The 20427-nt window shown below is 40.7% G+C and overlaps 1 protein-coding gene across 1 annotated transcript in view; it reads left to right on the top strand.

Moving 5' to 3' along the window:
- diaph2 (diaphanous-related formin 2) overlaps positions 1-20427 on the top strand; it is a 382189-nt gene that overhangs the window by 324906 nt on the left and 36856 nt on the right. The window contains exons 28-29 of the mRNA XM_042418197.1: positions 11840-11932; positions 13520-13570. Of these exons, the coding sequence (XP_042274131.1) occupies positions 11840-11932; positions 13520-13570 (144 nt within the window). The remainder of the gene's footprint in view (positions 1-11839; positions 11933-13519; positions 13571-20427) is intronic.

Here is a 20427-nt window from a genome sequence, read left to right as displayed (position 1 = left end):
GTTTTTCAATATGTGTATAGGTGTAGTAGTTTGTGAAACAGTCCCCTCCACCATATGTACATTTTTTATTGTCAACCTGAGGATTATCAAATTTAGAGGCATTTGTGGTAGCATGTAGGTTTTTATGGCTGTATCAACTGTCTGGTATATTACTTGACTACACATATTAAATGTAGTCAAGCTGGACTAACATAGTATCAGAAGAAAGCATTTTCTTATCTAATCTTAGATCTTAAAATAGAATAAAAATATAATGATGAAAATAAAATGTTCTATTAAAAACCCCAAAACACATGACGCAGTGACTCCACAGATGCTGTTTTTATGATTAAATTTTACCTGCAAAGTCATCATTTTTTTTACTGTATAAATTAGAGCCCCTATCAGCCACTTCAATCCATTCTTGCAACAGCTTGCAGACAACAACAGAATGCAGACCTATACTTTGGTTTGCTCACTTGGTGGGAATAGAGTGAAAAACAATGTTAATTCAACTTTTGGAACACGCTTTATAGTCATCTTAAATATAGTTATCTTTGTTCACACAATAGCTGCTGTGTATACAACTTCTATATGTTTCAATAGGATAGGATATCTATATGTTTAAATAAAACTCATAAATCTGATTATATTGAACTTCTTAAAGGGACACAACCACAGATCTTTAACTAAATATGCAACCATTGAAAAACCTGTCTGCAACATATACAGTTTGGAGTTTTTTTGTTTTTTTTAATTGTAGGTTGTCCTTTAATGTGTTTCCATAATGTCCTTTTCTTCTATTCTCAGTACTTTTCTATATTATAGTGTGTCCTCCTTTCCTCTCCAAAGGCTTTTTTTCCTGCTGGTGATAGTTGTCTAGACATTTTTCCCGTTCATCCAGGCCTGCTAGAATGAGGTCTCCTTGTCTCTATGATTCTCTGCAGAGAACAGTTGGCATGTTGACAATGATGGGCCTGCAGCTTCTATTTATGCATCCTCCTTGTCAACCTTTCACACTTTGAGGATGAACTAGTATATGTTTACATAAATAAAACTGGGCTCCTCTCAAAAAAGCATTTAATTTACTAAATACAAGCAAAATAAGTTTTTGCAGGCTTTGAGTGCATTTCAGAGTACAGTATTTGTACTGTATGTTTTGGTTTTTTTTTTACACTGTTGGTATTTTCCATATGTATCCGCTTTAGTCTACATGTTATTACTGAATTTTAAATGTGGATTTAAGACAAACCAAATGTAATATTTATAAAATAATAAACATTTAAGACACACATCCCACATCCACAGATGTTCAGCTTTTCTTAGAGGCTGGTTCTATAAAACTAACTTGTCTTAATCAGAGTTTGTTTCCTCCTTTCCTTGTTTTCTCCTATTCATGCATTTTTGCTTAACAACAAGGTTGTAAAGGTGTTTTATTCTTTTGTTTACCGAAGCACATTTTCCAAATTCAAGCTCATATTAGTGGGCATGCTAAACAAAATTGATGTATGTCTGTGCAGCTGGCTGACTGGCTGTGGCTGGCGGAGCCTTGTCAAGAATGACAGTAGTGGAGATGTGGATTGATGGCTTTGTGTGACACTGACAGCTGCCGGTAGGCCAGTGCATACCTGCGTCGCAGCCATGCCAGCTAGGTGATCATAGACAAGCACTGACAGGCGGCGGTGGGGTGGACAGGTTGGCTCTCTAAGTTTGCATAGTGTCTCCACAGCACAGCAGACATGGCAAACAATATTACCAGGGGAGATAGCTTGTAGAGACGTGAAGGTCAGAAACCCAAGTAGATAAAAGAAATGTTTCTGGGAGAGATTCTCACTATTCTTCAGCTTAGCTTGGGAAATGAAGCCAGTATTAGGGAGCTAAAGCTGACCTTCATGTTTGATATAGAATATAACGAACAAGGACAGACCTTTCCTGAGTGCAATGATAATATATGGTACAATGCCTATGAATTTGTTGCCTGTTCATTCCCTGAAGTGCAATCTCTTTGTCATGCCACCGATCACTCCCATGTCTTGTTACATGTTTGTAGTTTCTAAAGAGTTATTAAAATGAGGCATCTTTAAAATCATCTGTATACGGATGTCACAACAGTGTAATGCCAAACTTCTTTGTCCTTGCACTGGAGCTGTGTCGACCCAGAGTGCAGGAAGTAAAAGACATGCTCTGAAACTCCTGTATGGATTGGTGAATTCCATCATTACCTTGAAAAGTGAGAACAAGGGCGCCAGGATTATCTGCTGCCATACACCCATTCTAATAAATAACAGCATATTAAATTGTGCTATATCTCCAGTCAGAATCAGAATCTGCCTCAAGGCGATGGCAAGGTGATGGCCCACACAATATGGTTGAATACGTCTCAGCTCAGGCCTACACAAGCAGACAGAGTGAAAAGAAGTGTGTGGAAAAAGATTATCATAAACAAATAACAGGATTAAAAACATCTGATTGAGTGAGAAATCACATTTTGTAAGTGAAGGTGATACAATAAAATACTCATCCTCCTAGATTTTAACATTTCCTATGCATTTCCATAAATAAATGACAGGATAAGGAAAACGAGCCCAGCTTCATAGGAAGTCTTTTAATATTCTGTGATAAATACCATCGTTCATTAGCAATTAAATGCAGCACCAGGGAATAGGCTCTCCCTGTCTGCCTTATGCATTAAATTGTCAAGTTAAATATGTATTGTTATTTTTTTTATTCCATGGCCGCTCTTTTGTATCGGTGGGAAGACAGAAAACACTGATTAGATTTCACCTTAAAGTTTTTAATCACTTATCTGTTACCTTTAAATGAATTTAGTTAAGGTCATAATGAAGGAAGGGAGACATGAATCAGATATGTCTTTCTGGTTTTCTCTCTGTCCCTCTGCGTCTTTGTGTCTCTGTTTCTATCTCACAAACACACTTTACTCATCCCACCATGTACTTTCCTCTCTCCGCTTGCTTTTGTAAATTTTCTTCTTCTCCTTGGTGAAATCAGCTCAGGCACAGTTGAATCTCATTAATTTGTGGGTGGTTCAAGTGTCTGATCATTTCCTCTCCTAGATCTGGACCTCACCAGTCACTTTACAGTCAATCAAACCTAATTACCCTCACTACAAAGACCATCAAATTCCATTGTCAAATCCATTTAGCTTTCCCAGACAGCACCGCCTTTCACTGATGCAAACAGCCCATGTGGGGTTTGGTTCAGATGTTATCTTGATGTAGATTCCAGAACTCAGCATCCGCTATCCAAATGTGCTGCTTGTTTAAAATGGGGAGTCTACTCTATCCTGGATGGATGACATCCATAGTGTTTATAGCTTCCCAATATAATTCCACATGTCAAAGCAACTTTGACATCCCTTTAATCTCAATAACCTGATTCATGTAAGTGACTCTGATAGGAACAGTCACAAATGCTGAATGTCTGTACAGTCAAGATACTGTTGGCATGGCATAAGTAGTTCTGTAGTTCTGTAAAAGATGTTGGTTATTTACTCGATGTGTCACGAATTTGAGGTTCAACCAAAGAACAATAAAAGTGCCTGTCACCTGCAACTTTTCAACTAACTAGCCAACTTGTCAAAAATCTAAAAACATTGTAGTGGTAGCAAAAAGTGTTAAAATTGCACTAAAGCTATGTGTAGGGTTTGTAAATTCCTGACTTTGGTGACTTTTAGTGGTAGTAATAAAAAGACCCTGTGGGTGATAGTAATGGATGCCAAAACATAACTCACTTCCAAGGATCTAACCCGAGGAAACTAGAATGAATGGGCTTAAAGCACCACATAGACTACACCCAATTTCACAGGGAATGTCTTATTTTTCTCCAAAGAAAAGCAATTGTCAACATAATGATTTAAAAGATTCCATAATTGCATAAAAATATACATGTGAGGGCTTTTTTACAGTAGCTAGACAACAGATTTCACAACTGCTTCAGAAAACACTGACACTATACTCTGTTGATAAGTTAAGAAGGCAAACACATGACTGAAACTACAGTTAAATATAGTGAACCTTTTAAAAATTATATTTTCTATGTAGTCACCTGTAAGACCACACATTATGATCACTTTACAGTGACAGCTTGGTTGAGGGCAGTCACCATCAAAGGCAATGCTGTGAGGTCACAGTGAAAAATCTACCATATTGCAGCTAAATTTAGCTTTACTTAGCCTATGAAAAAAGGGCAGTAGTGGTCTACTCTTCTGTGAGGACTGGCTCCTGTGGCCCTGCTGGCACCCTGACTTGTTGACCCCATGTGGTTCTGAGAAAGTGTGTCAACTTAACATCTGTCAGTGCTGGGTTGGAGCTCTCCCTTGTGTCTTGGTGGTGTCACTGGGCAAACTAGCCAACAGCAGTGGATAGATGGTGATAGCAATATGGTAACCAGGGGGGCCCGCAGGCGGTAGAAGTAAATGATAGCAGAGGAAGCAGAGTGTGGTGACTGCTACGTTGCAAGCATCTCTCTTCCCCCTTCCCATCTTCCAACCTCCCCTCCCTACTGTTTCTCACTTGGGGCCTGGCAGCATCCATCCAGATGGAGGGTTTATTTTTGTTTTTGTTTGTTTACTTATTCATGCATCCAGCTATTTGGGGCATCACAGGGGCTTTCGTTCCACCACAGAATGCAAATCGCCACGGCGGCTAATCCACTTTCATCTCTCCCTTGTCGACATCCAACTTCTCTCCACGTTTCCCCCAGTCTCTTGCAGTCAGGACATCTCTTTTTCTTTCAGGGTATGGGATCAGGCTTGCAGTGACCTGGCCAGTCTAGCTCCAACACTTGTCTCTACTTCATGCATGTCAAACACAATACACCTCTCACCTCCCACCCACCTTTCCCATCTTCAAGACAGTCTGCCCTCTCTCTGTGTTTTCCCTTCCTTTCTTGCCCTGACAATGGCGCCACACAGGGGCTTATAGCAAGAGGAAAGTAGTAGCTACACTGCCATTCCCCCTGGAATGGAGGGTTGTGGGAGCATCCCTAATTGAGTTAAGGAGGACATGAGTGGGTTTGCTCATCAAGTTGTTACAGTAAAACAATCCAGATTAATCAGCAGGCAGATCTGTCTTTTTTATTACCCATCTTACCCTTCCGTTCCCCTTTTTTCCTTCTCTCAAGTGGACAAGTAAATATGCACACACATAAACCTACGAATTAAGGACTGGGGCCTGTCTGAAAAGTTTCTCAGGTCATTGTGTCAAAGCTTTTGTAAGGGTTGGGTGGTTGCACTGCCAGGAGAGAGAGGAAGAGTGAAATACTGAGGAGAGACATCTCACAGGTGCACGGCTGCTGTCCTTCGGGCACATGTGTTCTCTGTGGCAGTAATGGTCTTCCAGTCTGCTCGGGTCTTTGGAGCTGCTGGGAATGTAGAGAACGAGGGCGAGAGGAGGGGTTGACTCCGCTCAAAGCCAGACAGAGTAGACAGCACAGTGGCAAGAGGAAGCGAGTGTTGAGTAATGCAGGTGGTTGTGTATGTTTAGGTGGCTGAGCTTGAATTCAGGTGTGAAAGTAACACAAAACCAGGTGCATACAAGTGAGAGTAGAGAGAGAGAGATGAGATTAAAAGAAAGTGTGGTTGTTGATTCTCCACCTGGCCATAAAGCAGCACCCCCCTTCTTCCACTGAGGCCTTTGTTTCACGGCTAATGGTCCAGGTTAATTGCACAGGTGACTTTCTTTGGGGGAACAGATGGGCTCAAATGTGTTCAAAAACAATCCACAGCAAGCAAAAAAAAACAAAAAAATCTAGGTATGAGTGGTTCCTCTCTTCTTCATGCTTCCCTCTCTTTCTTATCTTCTCTACTGGAGTCATGGGAGTGACTGGGGTGAGGTTAAACTCGCACTGTGTTCCTCTCTTGCAGTGGTTTCAATTCATCAAGCACAAGGCCTGTAAGCCCTCATTAGATCTCATTACAGAGCAAATGAGACTCAGACTAGTTTTGGCTACTGAAAGGATAGTGGATAGTCGACCACGTCTTCAGTGTGGTTGGATATGTAGCTGTGATTGATTAAAATATGCTACAATGATGAATTTTATTATTTTGTTTGCTTATGCCGTTATTTATCTTTGCAATAATATGCCATTGTTGCTGACAGTTTCACTCATGGCATATAGGATGTCATAATTCACTATTATGTTAGAAACCTCAAACGTATAAGATAGGCTTTTTAGAATTCCAAGAATTATTTGTCTCTTTTTCCCCCATGAATCATGAAGGCTGCATGTGAGCCATTAGAAACCGAGTTCTCAATTGATCCACTGTGTTTTTTCTCCGCAGCACAACATGCAGGAGATGACAGACAGCAAATTGAATTTATGAACAGGCTTTGTTGACACTGCTGCATAATTACAGGAATGCCACGCATTTGGTGTTTGCAGTTAAAAGAGAGGCCAGCAGTTCATTCAAATACACACAAGGTTTTCTGCTTAGATGATTGACTGAAAAGCTTTGTCATGATTTTGCTGCGACAGCTGTTCTATTACTTTGCAGTTATATACATATTTTGAATGCAGTGGATGACTGATCTTAATTGGCAGAAATAAACAAGTGAGATGTTTGCATAATGTCAGCTCATTTCTTTAATTCCTAATTGGTCCTTGACTGAGGATTAAGAGTTTTTGTTGAGTCTTCGATGGCTCATTGGTAATCTGAAAGACTTGGCTAGACTGGTGTGTCTCTTCTAACTGACCTTGCCATGTGCAGCCATGAGAATAGGTCACCCTGCTGACATTAGTATGCTCTCTCTCCCTCCTTCTATTTATCAATCTATTTTGCTGTCTTTAATTGTTGAACTTAAACTCACTTGTGAGTCAAGCAATCTGCCCAATAAATTTTGATTCGTTAACTGGAGTCACTCCTTTTGCAAATATGCATTTGTATCACTAAAAATGTGCAGGTAGGTTTTAAGTGTAGGTGAGCGTTAGGGCAGCGCAATATGTCGATATATATCGTTTGACGACAGAAAAACGTATATCGTTTCATCGTTTATATCGTGGTGTCGCAAATCACACTCTTTACGGCAATATCTTTCTTCATTTGACGACGCTTTGCGTTCTTCCGCACAGTCGGATGTGAGGCAAAGGCAAGACGACATAAACAAACATGGAGGAGTTTGCACAGGAGTCCAACGAGGAGCTTGTACCTAAGAAAGTGGCTACTTCTGTCGTATGGACGTGGTTTGGGTATGAAAAGTCTGACATGGACCAGAAAACTGTATTTTGCAAATTATGCCGTAGACCGGTTCCCTCATCAAAGTCAAACACCACTAACCTCTTTTACCACCTACGCAAGTCATGTCAAAGAGTACGAGGAGAGTCTATGGATGAGAGCCACGAAAGTACAGTAGAGTGCTCAAAAGAAACCCCAGACTGAGACATTGCAAGAAGCTTTTGCCCGCGGCACACCATATAGCAAAGATTCACGGAGATGGAGGGAGATAGCGACTGCCAGGAGGAGGACGACACTCCGCTCACATTGACTATCAAAGAGGGCATCCTGAACTACCTGAATGAGAAGTATGATGACCGTACCACTGAGGAGCTGCTTGACATGGCTTCTCTCGTGGACCCTTGGTTCAAAACCAGATACATTAAAGATGAGTGGGTGGACTATATGAAGGCAAGAGCTACTGCAGAACTGGAGAGCCTGGTGGCTAAACAGGCAGCGTCAACAGAGGCAGCCCCACTTCCATCAGCTTCAGCTGCTACAGATGAGCCAGAGGTGCCTGCTAAGAGGCAAAAGAAGAGTTTGAGCAGCTACTTTAAAACAGCAGCAAAGCAAAGTCAAATTGCCCCTCAGTCAAGCAGAGGGTCCATTGAAAAGGAGCTCAACCTTTATCTCCAAACTGTGGAGGCTGCTCCAGAGACAAACTGACTGGATTGGTGGAGGCAGTATTAGGCACATTTTCCACTAGTGGCCAAGCTAGCAAAGAAATATTTGTGCATCCCTGCCACAAGTGCCCCGTCAGAGCGGGTGTTTTCTATTTTTTACCTTCTTACATATTGTGGGCCTTATTTTGCTGCCATAGTCTAAATTTGAAATGTTTACATTTGGTATTTTATATACCAATATTTATGTTAGGCCTGTATTTACTTTTGTTTGCTTCTACAATTTAAACAGTTCTACTCTATAGAGTATTACGTTTGGTTTTGATATTTTTGACCATGTTCACATTTTAGCACCATATTTATTCTACAGTTGAAAAGTGTGAATTGAAAATTTGCACAAAGGTTCTAAATAAAAGGAGAAAATAATCAAATATGAGTTAATAGATTTTATTTGTCGAGTATATAATTCAAAATGTAATAAGAAATAGGCCTTTCCATGTGGTCATTTTATATAAAATATTTAGTCATTGAATTTACAGAAAATGTGCTATATCGTGATATGTATCGTTATCAGGATATGAAATGACCTATAACGTGATATGAGATTTTGGTCATATCGCCCAGCCCTAGTGAGTGTATGTGTGCCTGTGCTTGCATACTGGAGTGTATGTTTTAGAAATAATTAAATGTCACAGGACTCAGGCCATCAAGTATCCAGGAAGGTGTTTTACGACCTCGTGTCTTGCCTCGCTCCACTAGTCCCTCTCAATAATCCACTCCGCCACACGCACTACCGCACCCACAGAAACCCTTCACTTCTACCCCTTGCTGCCTCCTATGCTCTGTCTTTTTCTCCTCTGTCTCTCTCTACACTGCCTCCTCCCTTATTCTATCCTTTACATCTTCCTTCCCCCATAGTGACACTCACTGTATAGTATATGTGCCTATTATCTTCCTTTCCCTCCATTTCCTCCTATGCAACTGTTGCCACGCGACTTTGTGTATGAGTGTTGTGCTCCTGGGATTGGTGAGTGTTACATTGCAGATGCTTTCTCCCGCTTATACTGTAGATACTTTTTTTTTTTTTTTTAGGGATAAACTAATCTGATGTGTGAAGTTTTTATGCCAATCCTGCTGAGAACACATTGCTCTTGTTATCCCTCCTAATTAGAAAATGTGATAGTGCTGCTTGTAAATATATTGTAGACGGAGCCGATCCCCAGGGCTCCCTGTTATATTTGACACAGCCCCTGGGTCCTGGTATCACCTTATATTCAGGTGAAGAAGGGGGGGTGTTGGATTGTAGGTAGGCAAGGATCAAAGGAAAAGAACAGGTACACCATTTCTCTCTGGGAGGTAGAGTTTCACAGAGCTTTACTCTGCTCTTAAAGGTTTAACTGTTTAAGAAAGTACCTAAAAGTGCAAAAGCCGCAAACACGTTCCATGCTTCCACAAGATTTAATAATATCATTTAAGGACCTCAGGGCTGTCTGTTGAGGTGCCAACCAAGGTGTTTCATCACTGGAAGGGTTTGTCAATGTCTTGGGTCTTAGCCCATCTTAACCCATTTAGAAAGCAATTTCCTGTGAGCAGAGGGGATCTTTCCTCTTGAGAAAGATCTTTGGGCATAAAAGGTTAGCTTTTCTGTAATTCCCCAGCATACAATCTACCACTGCTGCTAATGAGAAGCTGATGAATATTTGCCCTAGGTTTAACAGCTCAAAATAAGACAAGAGTGAATTGCAGGAGCAAGGCAGAAATGTCTGCTAATGTGGGCAATGTTACAATAAGTAATGAAGAAAGTTTGCTCTGAAGATTACCAGAATAAGTGTACTCAAATAATTTTTAGCTTAGTTCATTTTTTTTTCCACTAATCACTTACAATGTTTTTGCAGATTTGTTAAGTATATAAACATAAATGCATACATTTGCTGTCGGTTCAATGTGTGAAGCCTCATCTATGAGAATTCCCTGCTATCTTGTTCGAGTTTAAGCTGGGGCCCAATAGGACATAATTAATTGAGCACTGTTAGCTGGCAGGGGAGTATGTTTCGTATTTTAGTCATTTTGGTTCTTTGTGTCTGCAGTCTTCCTCCTGAACCCCAATCTACTAGGGCTCCCAAGTCCTGGCCATTACAAATGATGAATTGTGCTACAGTTAAGCTAGAAGTAGGACAAATTGATCAAAGTGTCAGGTGCCCCCTGTGATGTCTTGGTCTCCATGAAGAAGGCAGTGAAGAAGGAGCTGTCAAAAAGTTTCTTGTGCCAAGGTGGTTGTAGATAAATGTTTACCTGCCACTTAACACTTTCTGCCTTCTGTCAGACTCACAATGTGTCCTTGGTAGCCTACATAAGAAGGAGTAGCTAAAGATCTTGGGAGTTGATACAGTTTTAGTAGCTGCGAGTTGTTCACCATATTGTTCTTTAGGTCCAGAGCAGACAAAACCCATGCTCCCCCTTTTAAACCAATGGGCTTGCTATCTGAGGTGTAGTGCTGCAATTTGAGATAAGCACTACTTGGCTCAGCTTTGGTTTTGTTCTGATAAAGCTGGTCTAATTAAGCTTGATTTAATCGGGATTGCTTTTAAGCACAGCACACAGCCGAACAGATACTTTGATTTCAAAGTAGCCCTTGGGAAGGACTTGAGGAAGAAAGAGAGGGAATGAGATAGAGAGCAAAATTAGTGTAAGTACGAGTGAAGAGTTGCTTTTTTAAAAATTTGCATAAGACATGTTTCTATTCTTAGTTGTACTTTTTTCCGTTTCTTGCATGAATGATTGCAGGTTGGGTGGTTTGTTGCTGGAGGAGAAGCGAAAAACATATGCAGCCCTGACTTTCTCTCATAATGGCAAAATATGTGCCATTTCCTTAAATTAATCATGTAGCATTCAGTGTCAAGGCGTTTTGTTCATAAATTCAATTTATCTAACTGTGTGTCTTTGAGCACACGCAAGCAACGGAAGATTGATCACCCCAGTGTCTTGTAAAGTACTGTGTGTGGAAGTAGTTGTTGTCTCCACTTATTTTGGAATGTTTCCCTTCAGCTATAGCTGTAAGCACAGTAGAGAAACAAGATGCCTGGACCCTGATGGTAAACATTGTGGAAGAGCTAGTTCACTCATGTATGCAGAAGAACTGATGGCTAAGTCTCCAGCTCCACAATAAGTCACCCTAATGATCCTAGTTTAAAATAATGTCTGTTCTGGACCAGCATGATAAAAAGGGTGCCCCTCTGACTCATTAGTATTGGGGCGTAAAGATAGATGACCCAGATATAGAACCCTAAGCTTATTTTTGAATCCCTATTCCATTGCGCCATGCTGCATGTGCAGAGTGTGGGAACAACTTGTCACGCTACTGGCCTCATAGCACTTTAAGTGTCTCCTACCTGTCTCTTCAGCCATGCTGACTGAGTAGTTCTCTGGTTTCATGGATCCACACGACAGCTGGAACGGTGGGCAGGGGGAATGTTTTTCGAAGGCCGGTCCTGGTGTCATTGACTGAACAATGATAGAGCGCCCGGGTATTGAGCGGCTCCACACTAAATCTTTGTAAAGAGCACTTAGCTCCCCTGCGTTAGCCACAGAAAGAATATCTGTCAATGACCATCAGTGGATGCTTTCATCCTGAGGCTCCTCTGCCTGTATTAGCTATAAGCTCTAAGTGTATTTTCCTCCTCCCCAGCTGTTTACTGAAAAAAGGACAGGCCTGAGTGACAGGCCTCTGTCTCAATATGTATGCATTTTATAAAAGGCTTTTTTATATCTCATTCAGCATCACAGCTCTCTCTCGCTGTGATGTAAGGTGACTGTCCATTCACCTGCAGTTAGAGGGCATCCATTGCTTCTGCATCAGAATACCCAGAATTAGACCTTGAAGCAGTCATATATGTGTGTGTTTATGTGTAAATGTACACACTCATAGGCATACATTAAGTACTTCATCTTGTTGTGGAAATGTACTTATTGTTTTGTAAAAATTTTGCCTCTATTATCTGTTCTCTTGCAGAGGGAGATGAAACTGGTGTCATGGACAGCCTAATGGAAGCTCTACAGTCCGGAGCAGCCTTCCGTGATCGGCGAAAACGGACACCACGCAATGGTAAGGCAGCAAGAACACAATCCTTATCTTTTGATTTATAATTGTGGTTTCTGTCAGTTTTACCTGTCTGCAGGAGAGAGAAAAAACTGCCTGTCCCCTTTATGCTGTTCATGCTTTACATGCAACATACAGTACCAGTCAAAAGTTTGGACACACCTTCCCATTCACTTGAATGAGAAAGTGTGTCTAAACTTTTGACTGGTACTGTAATTGGCTCCCGTCTATCATACCAAAGAGGCTTTGCTTTCCAGTTTGCTTAGAATTTGTGTCTATTCATGCATTTGTGTCATTTGGACTTGTTTCGAGGATTCATGACTGATACGCACATGAAACATGAGGACATATAGAAATATTTGCACATACAAACACGCATCATAGAAACAAGCACACATGTGGCCTAGTGCGTGTCATTAGCGATTTATTGTCCCTTTGCTATTCATAAAGCACTTATTATAATGTAGCCATGCTGGCTGCAGTTGGACTAAGGCTGATTTAGTGTAATCCTGGTGTTAACATATTCCATTCTGCCATGATGAATGGCCCGTGCCCAGGGGAATACCACCTAGTAGGGGTGCCAGGGTCAATTGATATTCAAGTCAGACTTCTGCAGAAGAGCCACAGGTGCTGCCATCTACACACTGGGAAGTGGGTAGGAAAAAAAGAGTGGGAAAAAAACAATGGTTAGATTAGATAGTTCGACTATAGACAGCATGGCAAAGCAAGAAATAAGAATAAGCATACATTTTCAAGGCAGGGCAAGGAAATTTCTTATATATTAGATATTTACATCTACAGATGCTATAGACTTAAAAGTAAAGGTTACATTTCTGAAAACAGACTACTCTTTGCCTATTTAATGCAGATTGATTTGTTGTATTTGCAGTATTTAAGTCATGTCAGAATTATTAGTTATTGTTAGTAGAAGAATTATTATTGGTTAATGTTTATTGTTGTATACAAGATATGTGTCTGTTTACTTTGTGTTTGGCAAAGACAAGGCACCTGCTTGGCGACATGGCCGGGACATATGGGTCAGACCTTTTTCAACCCTGCCTGGATCACTTCCTCTTACACTCCACTACACCACTTTTTTTTCCACAATAAATTGGTTGAGAAAATTCCATTTTTATTTAAAAACACAAACCTACTGCTATGATTTTTACAATGTAATGCAATTTATTATGCTAGATTATATTTTGGTATTCTTAGTTAATTTCAGAATAATTTTATCATGTTAAACATCATCTAAACAATTTTCTCCTGTTTCAATATCTATAATGCTGCTCAACAAAAGTGTAATCAAAATGTAAATCAAAATGTAACACAGATAACCATCTCCATCCTTTACTTCCACCATTTTCATTCCATATTTCTTCATTTGGGTTTTAATGTGAGGCCATGTCTGCATCTAAATATGTGTGCAGGTGTCTTTGCAAATCTTAGGGGTTTTGCCAAATTCTGGGGGTGGCTCATTCCTGCCAAATATCTGAAATGTGTCACCTCTGATGCCTTTCTCTCTTTTCCTTTCTCTCCATTCTTCCCTTCCCTTCTTTTCTTTATTATATGTCATCACCAACATTGTTACAGGTGATCAAAGCCCTTCCAGTCCAGCCTCTCGGTGGCCGGGTGCTAACTATGGTAACAGAACCCTAGGTGTGTGTATTGAACTACCTTTTTAACCCAGACCCAGCACCACCCTGCCTCCTACTGCACTTCTCCTGGCTGCATAACTCACACATCCTTCCTGTCAGAGTACTCAAGCTGAGCTGGTCTACAAAATGCAGAGTTTGACTTAGCAAAGAATTAAATGTTCAAAGGCATACTATGTAAGATTTACTGTATGAGAGAAACAACTATGAAAGCTTTAGATGGAAGATGCATTTAAATGAAAACAAAGAAAAACTTGCCTCTTAATACACAGCTCCTCAATGAGAAAAGCAATTTCGGTTTCAAAATGTATCAACACAAATTTTCAAACGGTAATGATTCATATCAAATCATGGTTTCTATAGTGAAGTTACTAAAAACATGTTTCAAAGTACAACAAGGGTGAAACTTAAACAGACATAACTGAAGATCAGTGATGGTTTCAATCAAGCTTACATTTTGAAATGGCTAATCAAAAGACTGACTGATAACTGATGTGCATTAGCAAGGCTTTAGCAAAGACCATGTTAAGATTGTCATAAGAACAGGTTGTAGTTGATAGTGTTCTCTCCCTTATGTGCCTCGAGTCATTACTGGTTAGTAAAAAAGTCAACTAAATTTTGACACGATTAGCATAACTAATGATTAGCTCATAACATTAGCAGCATTCTGCCACTACAGAGGTTTAGCATGATGTAACATTAGTCCGGTTTTTCTGAAAATGCTGTCAATTGTAGATGTCTGGAGTCAGTATTAACAAGATTCTACCAATAGAAAAAAATACATCAATGGATAAGAACCTTCCTGTTGCACCATTTTCCATCACCAATTATACATTTTTTTGACCCCAGGATTAATTACATGCAGAAGTAGAGAAGAAAACTCTAGACTGCTGAGACTGTAATTGACATTAAGGCTTGTACTGCTGACTGACATGATGTAAATCTTACATTGAATACCTTTAAAATCCAATACAGTTAAGTACTCTAGTATTGAAATTGCTCTTGTGTTGGCCCCTTGATCCTAAAGTTTTATCATGTAACACTAATACAATCATAATAGTGGCCACTACTTTAAGTGAATAGTTTTTGATTCATTCAGCAAAATGTCTGTCTTGTAGAGCAGCTCCAGTCATCATCTAATTGTCTTGCTCTTCCTATAAAACTATGCTGTCACAGCATGAAATCACTTCCTGTCTTGTAGCACTGTTTCTGCTGGAGAGGACTGTAGACCTCCATGCTTTGGCCATGCACAATATTATTTGGGTATTACCTTTCTTTGTGTCTTTGTTTGGTTAATGTCAAACTGATGTGTAACAGCACCCTAAATCTACACCTTTCTAGATGATTCTTGTTTTTTATGCCACCATGCACATGCATGTTTTGAGGCAACTTTGGAATTTCTAATTGTCTGCAACCCTCAACAGAGTGGTTCCCTGTGTCTTGCAACAGTGTCTCTCCTGTTATAATTTGTTTAATCTCTTGCAGTTGTATGTCCAAATACCTGATGTCTTGATGGTATATGGATGAGTGTGTATTTGAATATGTATACTGATGTATGTATAGTAAGTATTGGAAAATTATTTGCTAGTGTTGGAGGTGTGGAAGTAACAAATATAATTGGGTTCACATGTATGCACAACACCAATTCTAGAGGAACTGCAGTTTTTGGCACTTCTGCATAGGCTTCATTTTTTAGCCCTGGAGGTTGCTGCTTGTATTTGACACACATACATACACACACACACACACACACACACACACACACACACACACACACACACACACGGAGCAAACAGCAGAGCAGAGAGGACACAGTGCAGTGAACCAGGTGAAGATTACTCGAGTTAAGGACAACCACACCTGTTAATGTAAGTGCAATAAAACCTCTGTGAGTAAAAAGCCAGTAAGTGCTTTAGTAAACCACCGAAAAGCAATATTTCCACCTACTCTGTCTGCAGTCTCCCAGGATGTTCTACACAACCACAGCATGCTTGTTAAGCTAATAGCTAATTGTTACAAACAGGCTATATCAACCTTTAAAAATACACTTGTAGTTCTGTGCCAGTGTGGCAAACACTAGTGTGTTGTATCAAACCATCTAGTAATCTGGATGGTTCCTGGATAGGGGGCCACCTAAAACTCCATAGTTTTGCTGTCAGAGGAACAATTAGGTGATTTCCTGGTGGAGGTCACTAATGTGTTAAGGCACCATGTCATTTATTCTGTTTATGTTCTCATGAACAGAATCTCCAGGGGCAGCTGAGAAATGGAAAGTATCCATTTTGGTGTTTGCAGATGATGTAGTCCTCTTGGCATTATTGGATCATGACCTCTAGCGTGTAGCTGGCGGTTTGCAGCAATATGTGAAGCACCACCACACCTGAGGCCATGGCTCTCTGAAAATGATATAGTGGCACGTTTGGGTAGGGAGCAAGTTGTTGTCCCAAGTGAAGGAGTGTTAGTATCTCAGGGAGCCTGAAGCTGTCGCTCTCAATTCACCAGTCTAGGTTCCAATCCTGACTTATGGTCATGCACTTTGGGGTAGTGTCAGGTTTCTTTTGCTGGGTGTCTGGGTTTCTCCTGGGGGAAAAAGGCTTGAGTAGAAGCACCGCTCCTTTGTTTTGAGGTGGTCTGGGCATCTGATCAGGATGCTTACTGATAGCCTCTCTGTGGATATATTCTGGGTGCGTCCAACTGGGAGGAAACCTTTTTTGCTGCCATGACCACTGCAACCCGAGTTTTGACGCAACATGGGCCCTGACATTGGTAAACATGGTTGGCCACCCATGCACTACATGATTTGCCTTGGGATCATCTCTGTTTTTGTTCATGAATATACTTTACATTGTATTGAGTATTATGTATGTCTGTGATTTCCCAATTCCTGTGACATAGCCATGGTTAGTGTGGTCCTTATGATTGCTCTCTTTCCTGCATGACATATGGCATCAGTCTTTTCTCAGCTCACTTTTTTTGCACAACACTACCAGAATGTATTGTGCGCTAAAGGCTCTTTGTTTGTTGATATAGAGCCGGTACTGTACTGTGGTTTGATTAACAGCTGCATGGATTCTCTACTCTAAGGTGATGAGACGGGAAAATCCTTTTGACATGCTGGCTCCATGGATTTTTTTCTAAATGGAATCTGGAAATGAGTTCAGCTACTATAGAGAATAGGGGGAATTTGTCTCATCCCATGAAAGGGGACAAACAGAAATCTCTCTGCACAGTTTGAGGGATTTTTTTAGTACAGTACAGTCTGTAAAGAGAAACTATTAAAGGGAAACTTAGGTGTTTTCCAACCTCTATTTTCCAATCTTTTTGTGTCTAAGTGACTAATGGGGACCACAATTTTTTAAATTGGTCCAGTATTTAGCGAGAGCGCTTCAGCCAGCAGCCGCGGAATGGGCTGCAATGTAATCCAACGGGGCAATTGCACCCCGCCAATGTATGTCCACTAGAAGAGCTTGGTTTTGCCACTGACAGGCTCAGATTATTATAAGTGTCTGACAACATTGTGGAAAGGACCATACAGAGAAATTAAATGTTTTTTCTTTACTTTTCGCTTGATCCGATCTGTTTGTTTTTGTGTCTAACCCATCAAGTCTCTGAAATTTCAGTTAAAAAAATCTTTTTCTGTATTCCAACACAACAAACTCTTCCCAGCACTTAACACTTGAGAATTTTCAGAGCAAGAATTCTCTTTGAGCACTTTTAGTGGATGTAGATTGACGGGGCCCAATTGCCCTGTCGGATTGTTGTCCCCATTAGACACAAAAAGATGGGAAAATAGGGTCCAGGTTGAAAAATACCAACGTTTCCCTTTAAGTTCCCCAGTGGTGGACAATTAAGTGACAAAAAGCACCAGTCATTGAAAGCTGTATTTGGGTTTTTACTTATTTGTGCATGGTGGGAACTGGCAATGTTTAAGTCAGTATTCAGAGAATGGTGTAATTTTTGGGTCAGTGGAGCTGCATTAATTTTTATGTACTTTTGTTCTGTACATATTTGATCTGCACATCTTTCTCTCTGACTCGGGTACTGACAACATTTCAGTCTCTGAATTTACTGGAAGAGAAGGTTCTCTAAGCAGTTATATCAGACAGTGTGCCAAATCTATTCACTCCTGCTTGTCGTGTCTGTTGTAATCTCATGCTTTAAAGCTTGATTAACCTCTTGCCATCCTCAAACGAGCAGCATGTACCAGAGAGAGTCTCTCAGAGTCGCACAAGAATCTTCGCTTACGTCAAAGGAGTTCATTTAAAACCAGCATGTCGTTCTTTGTCGTCCTTCAGGCTAAACTATACTCTAGCAGACTACTTCATGTGTCAGGCTGAACACAATTCTAGTTGCCGCCAGTCACAATTACACCCAATTACCCCCAGAAGCATTTCCTATTTCCTTGTCTCCACTTTGTATAAGATGGAAAACCTAACCCGGGAGGCCATACTCATGTGTTATGCAATTACACCAGCCAGTCCTAATTCAACACACAGAAACTGGATGGATTGATGGAGAACAGCGGAGCCACATTTTTGTTGTGAGTTCAGTCTCATTTCAGGAGGATCATTTATAAAGTATTTTGTAGTGTAGAATCCAACAGTGTACACAAACTGCAGTCTACACTAAATTAAGTTTTACTTGAATAAGGATGAAAAAAAGATGTGTTAGCTTTCTCGTTTTCTATCTCCTACTCCCTTTCTGGTGAGACAGTTACCTGGGTATCTGGCAGGAGATTGTTGGGTAGAGAGCAGGAGCCTCTCATACATCCTGGCTCATCGATTTTCGGTCAGGGATGAAAGCCACAGACTCAGTAGGTCTTTCATACTGGGGGGCATCCCAAAAGACACATCAATCAGATTTCAAAGAGAACCCAGCCAATCTTATTTATTTACTGCCTTTTCAACGTCATTACAATCCCAAACCAGGGCCTCTCTCCTTTCCCCTCTCTGCCCCATTCTCCTACTTCACCTTCACAGGTCAGTCCATCAAAAGTTCTGTTCTATATAGTAAGTCTCTTAAGGACTTATTTGACATTGAATAGGGAGGGATCATCTTACACCCATTAAAAAATGGAGATGCAGTGATATAATGCTTGTCAGGGTTATGGATTTTCAGCCCAACCTTCAAATCCCCCAAAGCTTTGCAGTTAATTCAGCTGGTCAGACCAGAGAGTGGGCCCCCTGTATGTTTAATGAAGATTAAATTACCTATTTTCTCTCATGAAGTTTTAAAGGAAGAAAGCAGGTGAATCTGCAAAGAGGCACATGAAAAGACCAAAGGGAAGTGCCTTAAGAAGGAGATGCTTGGAGTGATAAAGAATTTCATCTTGTTCTCTTATATCCCCCAACGTCATTTGTGACATAATTGATTTTTTATACCGATATTACTTCTGTGTTTGTTATCCACATCACCCTGATGTAGACAACCACACTACAGTGGGTTTAGCCTGGCAGCTACTTTCTCATCTTTCCCCTGATCTGGGGGACAATCACCCATTTGTTTCTTAAATTACATCACAGGAAGTGATAGTGATCGTAATTACCTTAGTAATTAATTTGCTCACACATATGTTGTACCCATCACTTTATCTCTTTCTTGTTGGCTCTAAACCTCTCTGGTAGCTGTTCTCTTGAACTGTTTCTCACACACATGCACAATTGTGTGTCACATATTAGATAGGGAGTGTTACTGTAGGGTGTTTCTGAGTTTAGGGCTAAAGCCCTTTGCTTCCACAAGCTCCTGGCTTGCACTTCAGGGTGTTAATAGATGTTATTCATTGGGGCGGCCCCAGAGGCGATCCTACAGGAAGTGGAGCTAACATGATTTGGGGCGAAGAGACCCAGAGGGTGTCAGTGCCTCATGCTATAGCTCAGATGGCTTAGTAGATGTGAGATATCCATAGAGAAGATGAGAGCAGAGCTCTGTAGAGATGTGCTGCTTGAAATCTATCACCTGCTTCTCATAGATAAGGATATTTATCAACAGCCAAAAGGAAAGGCAGATGGGAAAGAACTGAGGCATGGGCAGCCACTCCATCTAAGATTCAATGTCCTAAGGCATAGACAAAGCCATTGTCCCTCCCATTGACCCATAGGGCTTTTCTCTGGACCTGATCATTTTTCATCCTCAGCAGAAAACCCATCATGGAAATATAGATGAAGATTTTATGTACCATTTGAGTACCCTTGGCGCATAACTGATTCGTTGCTTGACTCTGCCAAGAGAGGACGTAAAGTAAGTGAAGTGTGACATGGAGCCATTTTGAGAGGATAAATCAAATCTTAATAAAAGGCTCAGTCCCTCTGAATGGACACCAGGGGTCTCTCGCCCCTGCCCCTGCTGTTAAGTATCCCCTAAACCATTTGCTGTTTAAATTATACTGAAACTATCTACTTGAGCACAGGGTGTCAACAGGGGGCTGTCTTCGTGCCCTTTTCATGCCATTATGCCCTTTTACAGCCCCTGTCTGAGAAGTCTTATCATGTGGAGTCTAGCTCCCTATGGTAACACTTACTTTCTCTTTCCTTTTTTAGGAATAAAGTCAATGAGCTAGTGCTATAATGGACTCAGAGCTCTCCATACCTAACTCCAATATTGTCTTACTTTATTGGTACAGGGCCTCATTGATGTAAAAAGAACTCAGGCCTCCCGCCTAGTGGACTATCAACGAACAACTGCCGAGCAAAAACGTCTAGTAACTTATCATATTCAATAATATCCTAGAGCGTTTGCAGTGGGCTGTGTTTTTTTCTTGCTCACTCTCCAAACAATATTGGCTTTCAAGTATGTGGGCAGTTATGAAAGGTCACCCTAAGTGTAAATTGTCAATACTGGATCAATTTT

Source organism: Thunnus maccoyii, chromosome 8 (assembly GCF_910596095.1).
Source record: "Thunnus maccoyii chromosome 8, fThuMac1.1, whole genome shotgun sequence".
Lineage (NCBI taxonomy): Eukaryota > Metazoa > Chordata > Actinopteri > Scombriformes > Scombridae > Thunnus > Thunnus maccoyii.
Note: the sequence above shows the minus strand (reverse complement) of the source record. Positions and strands in the feature narration are given on the sequence as shown.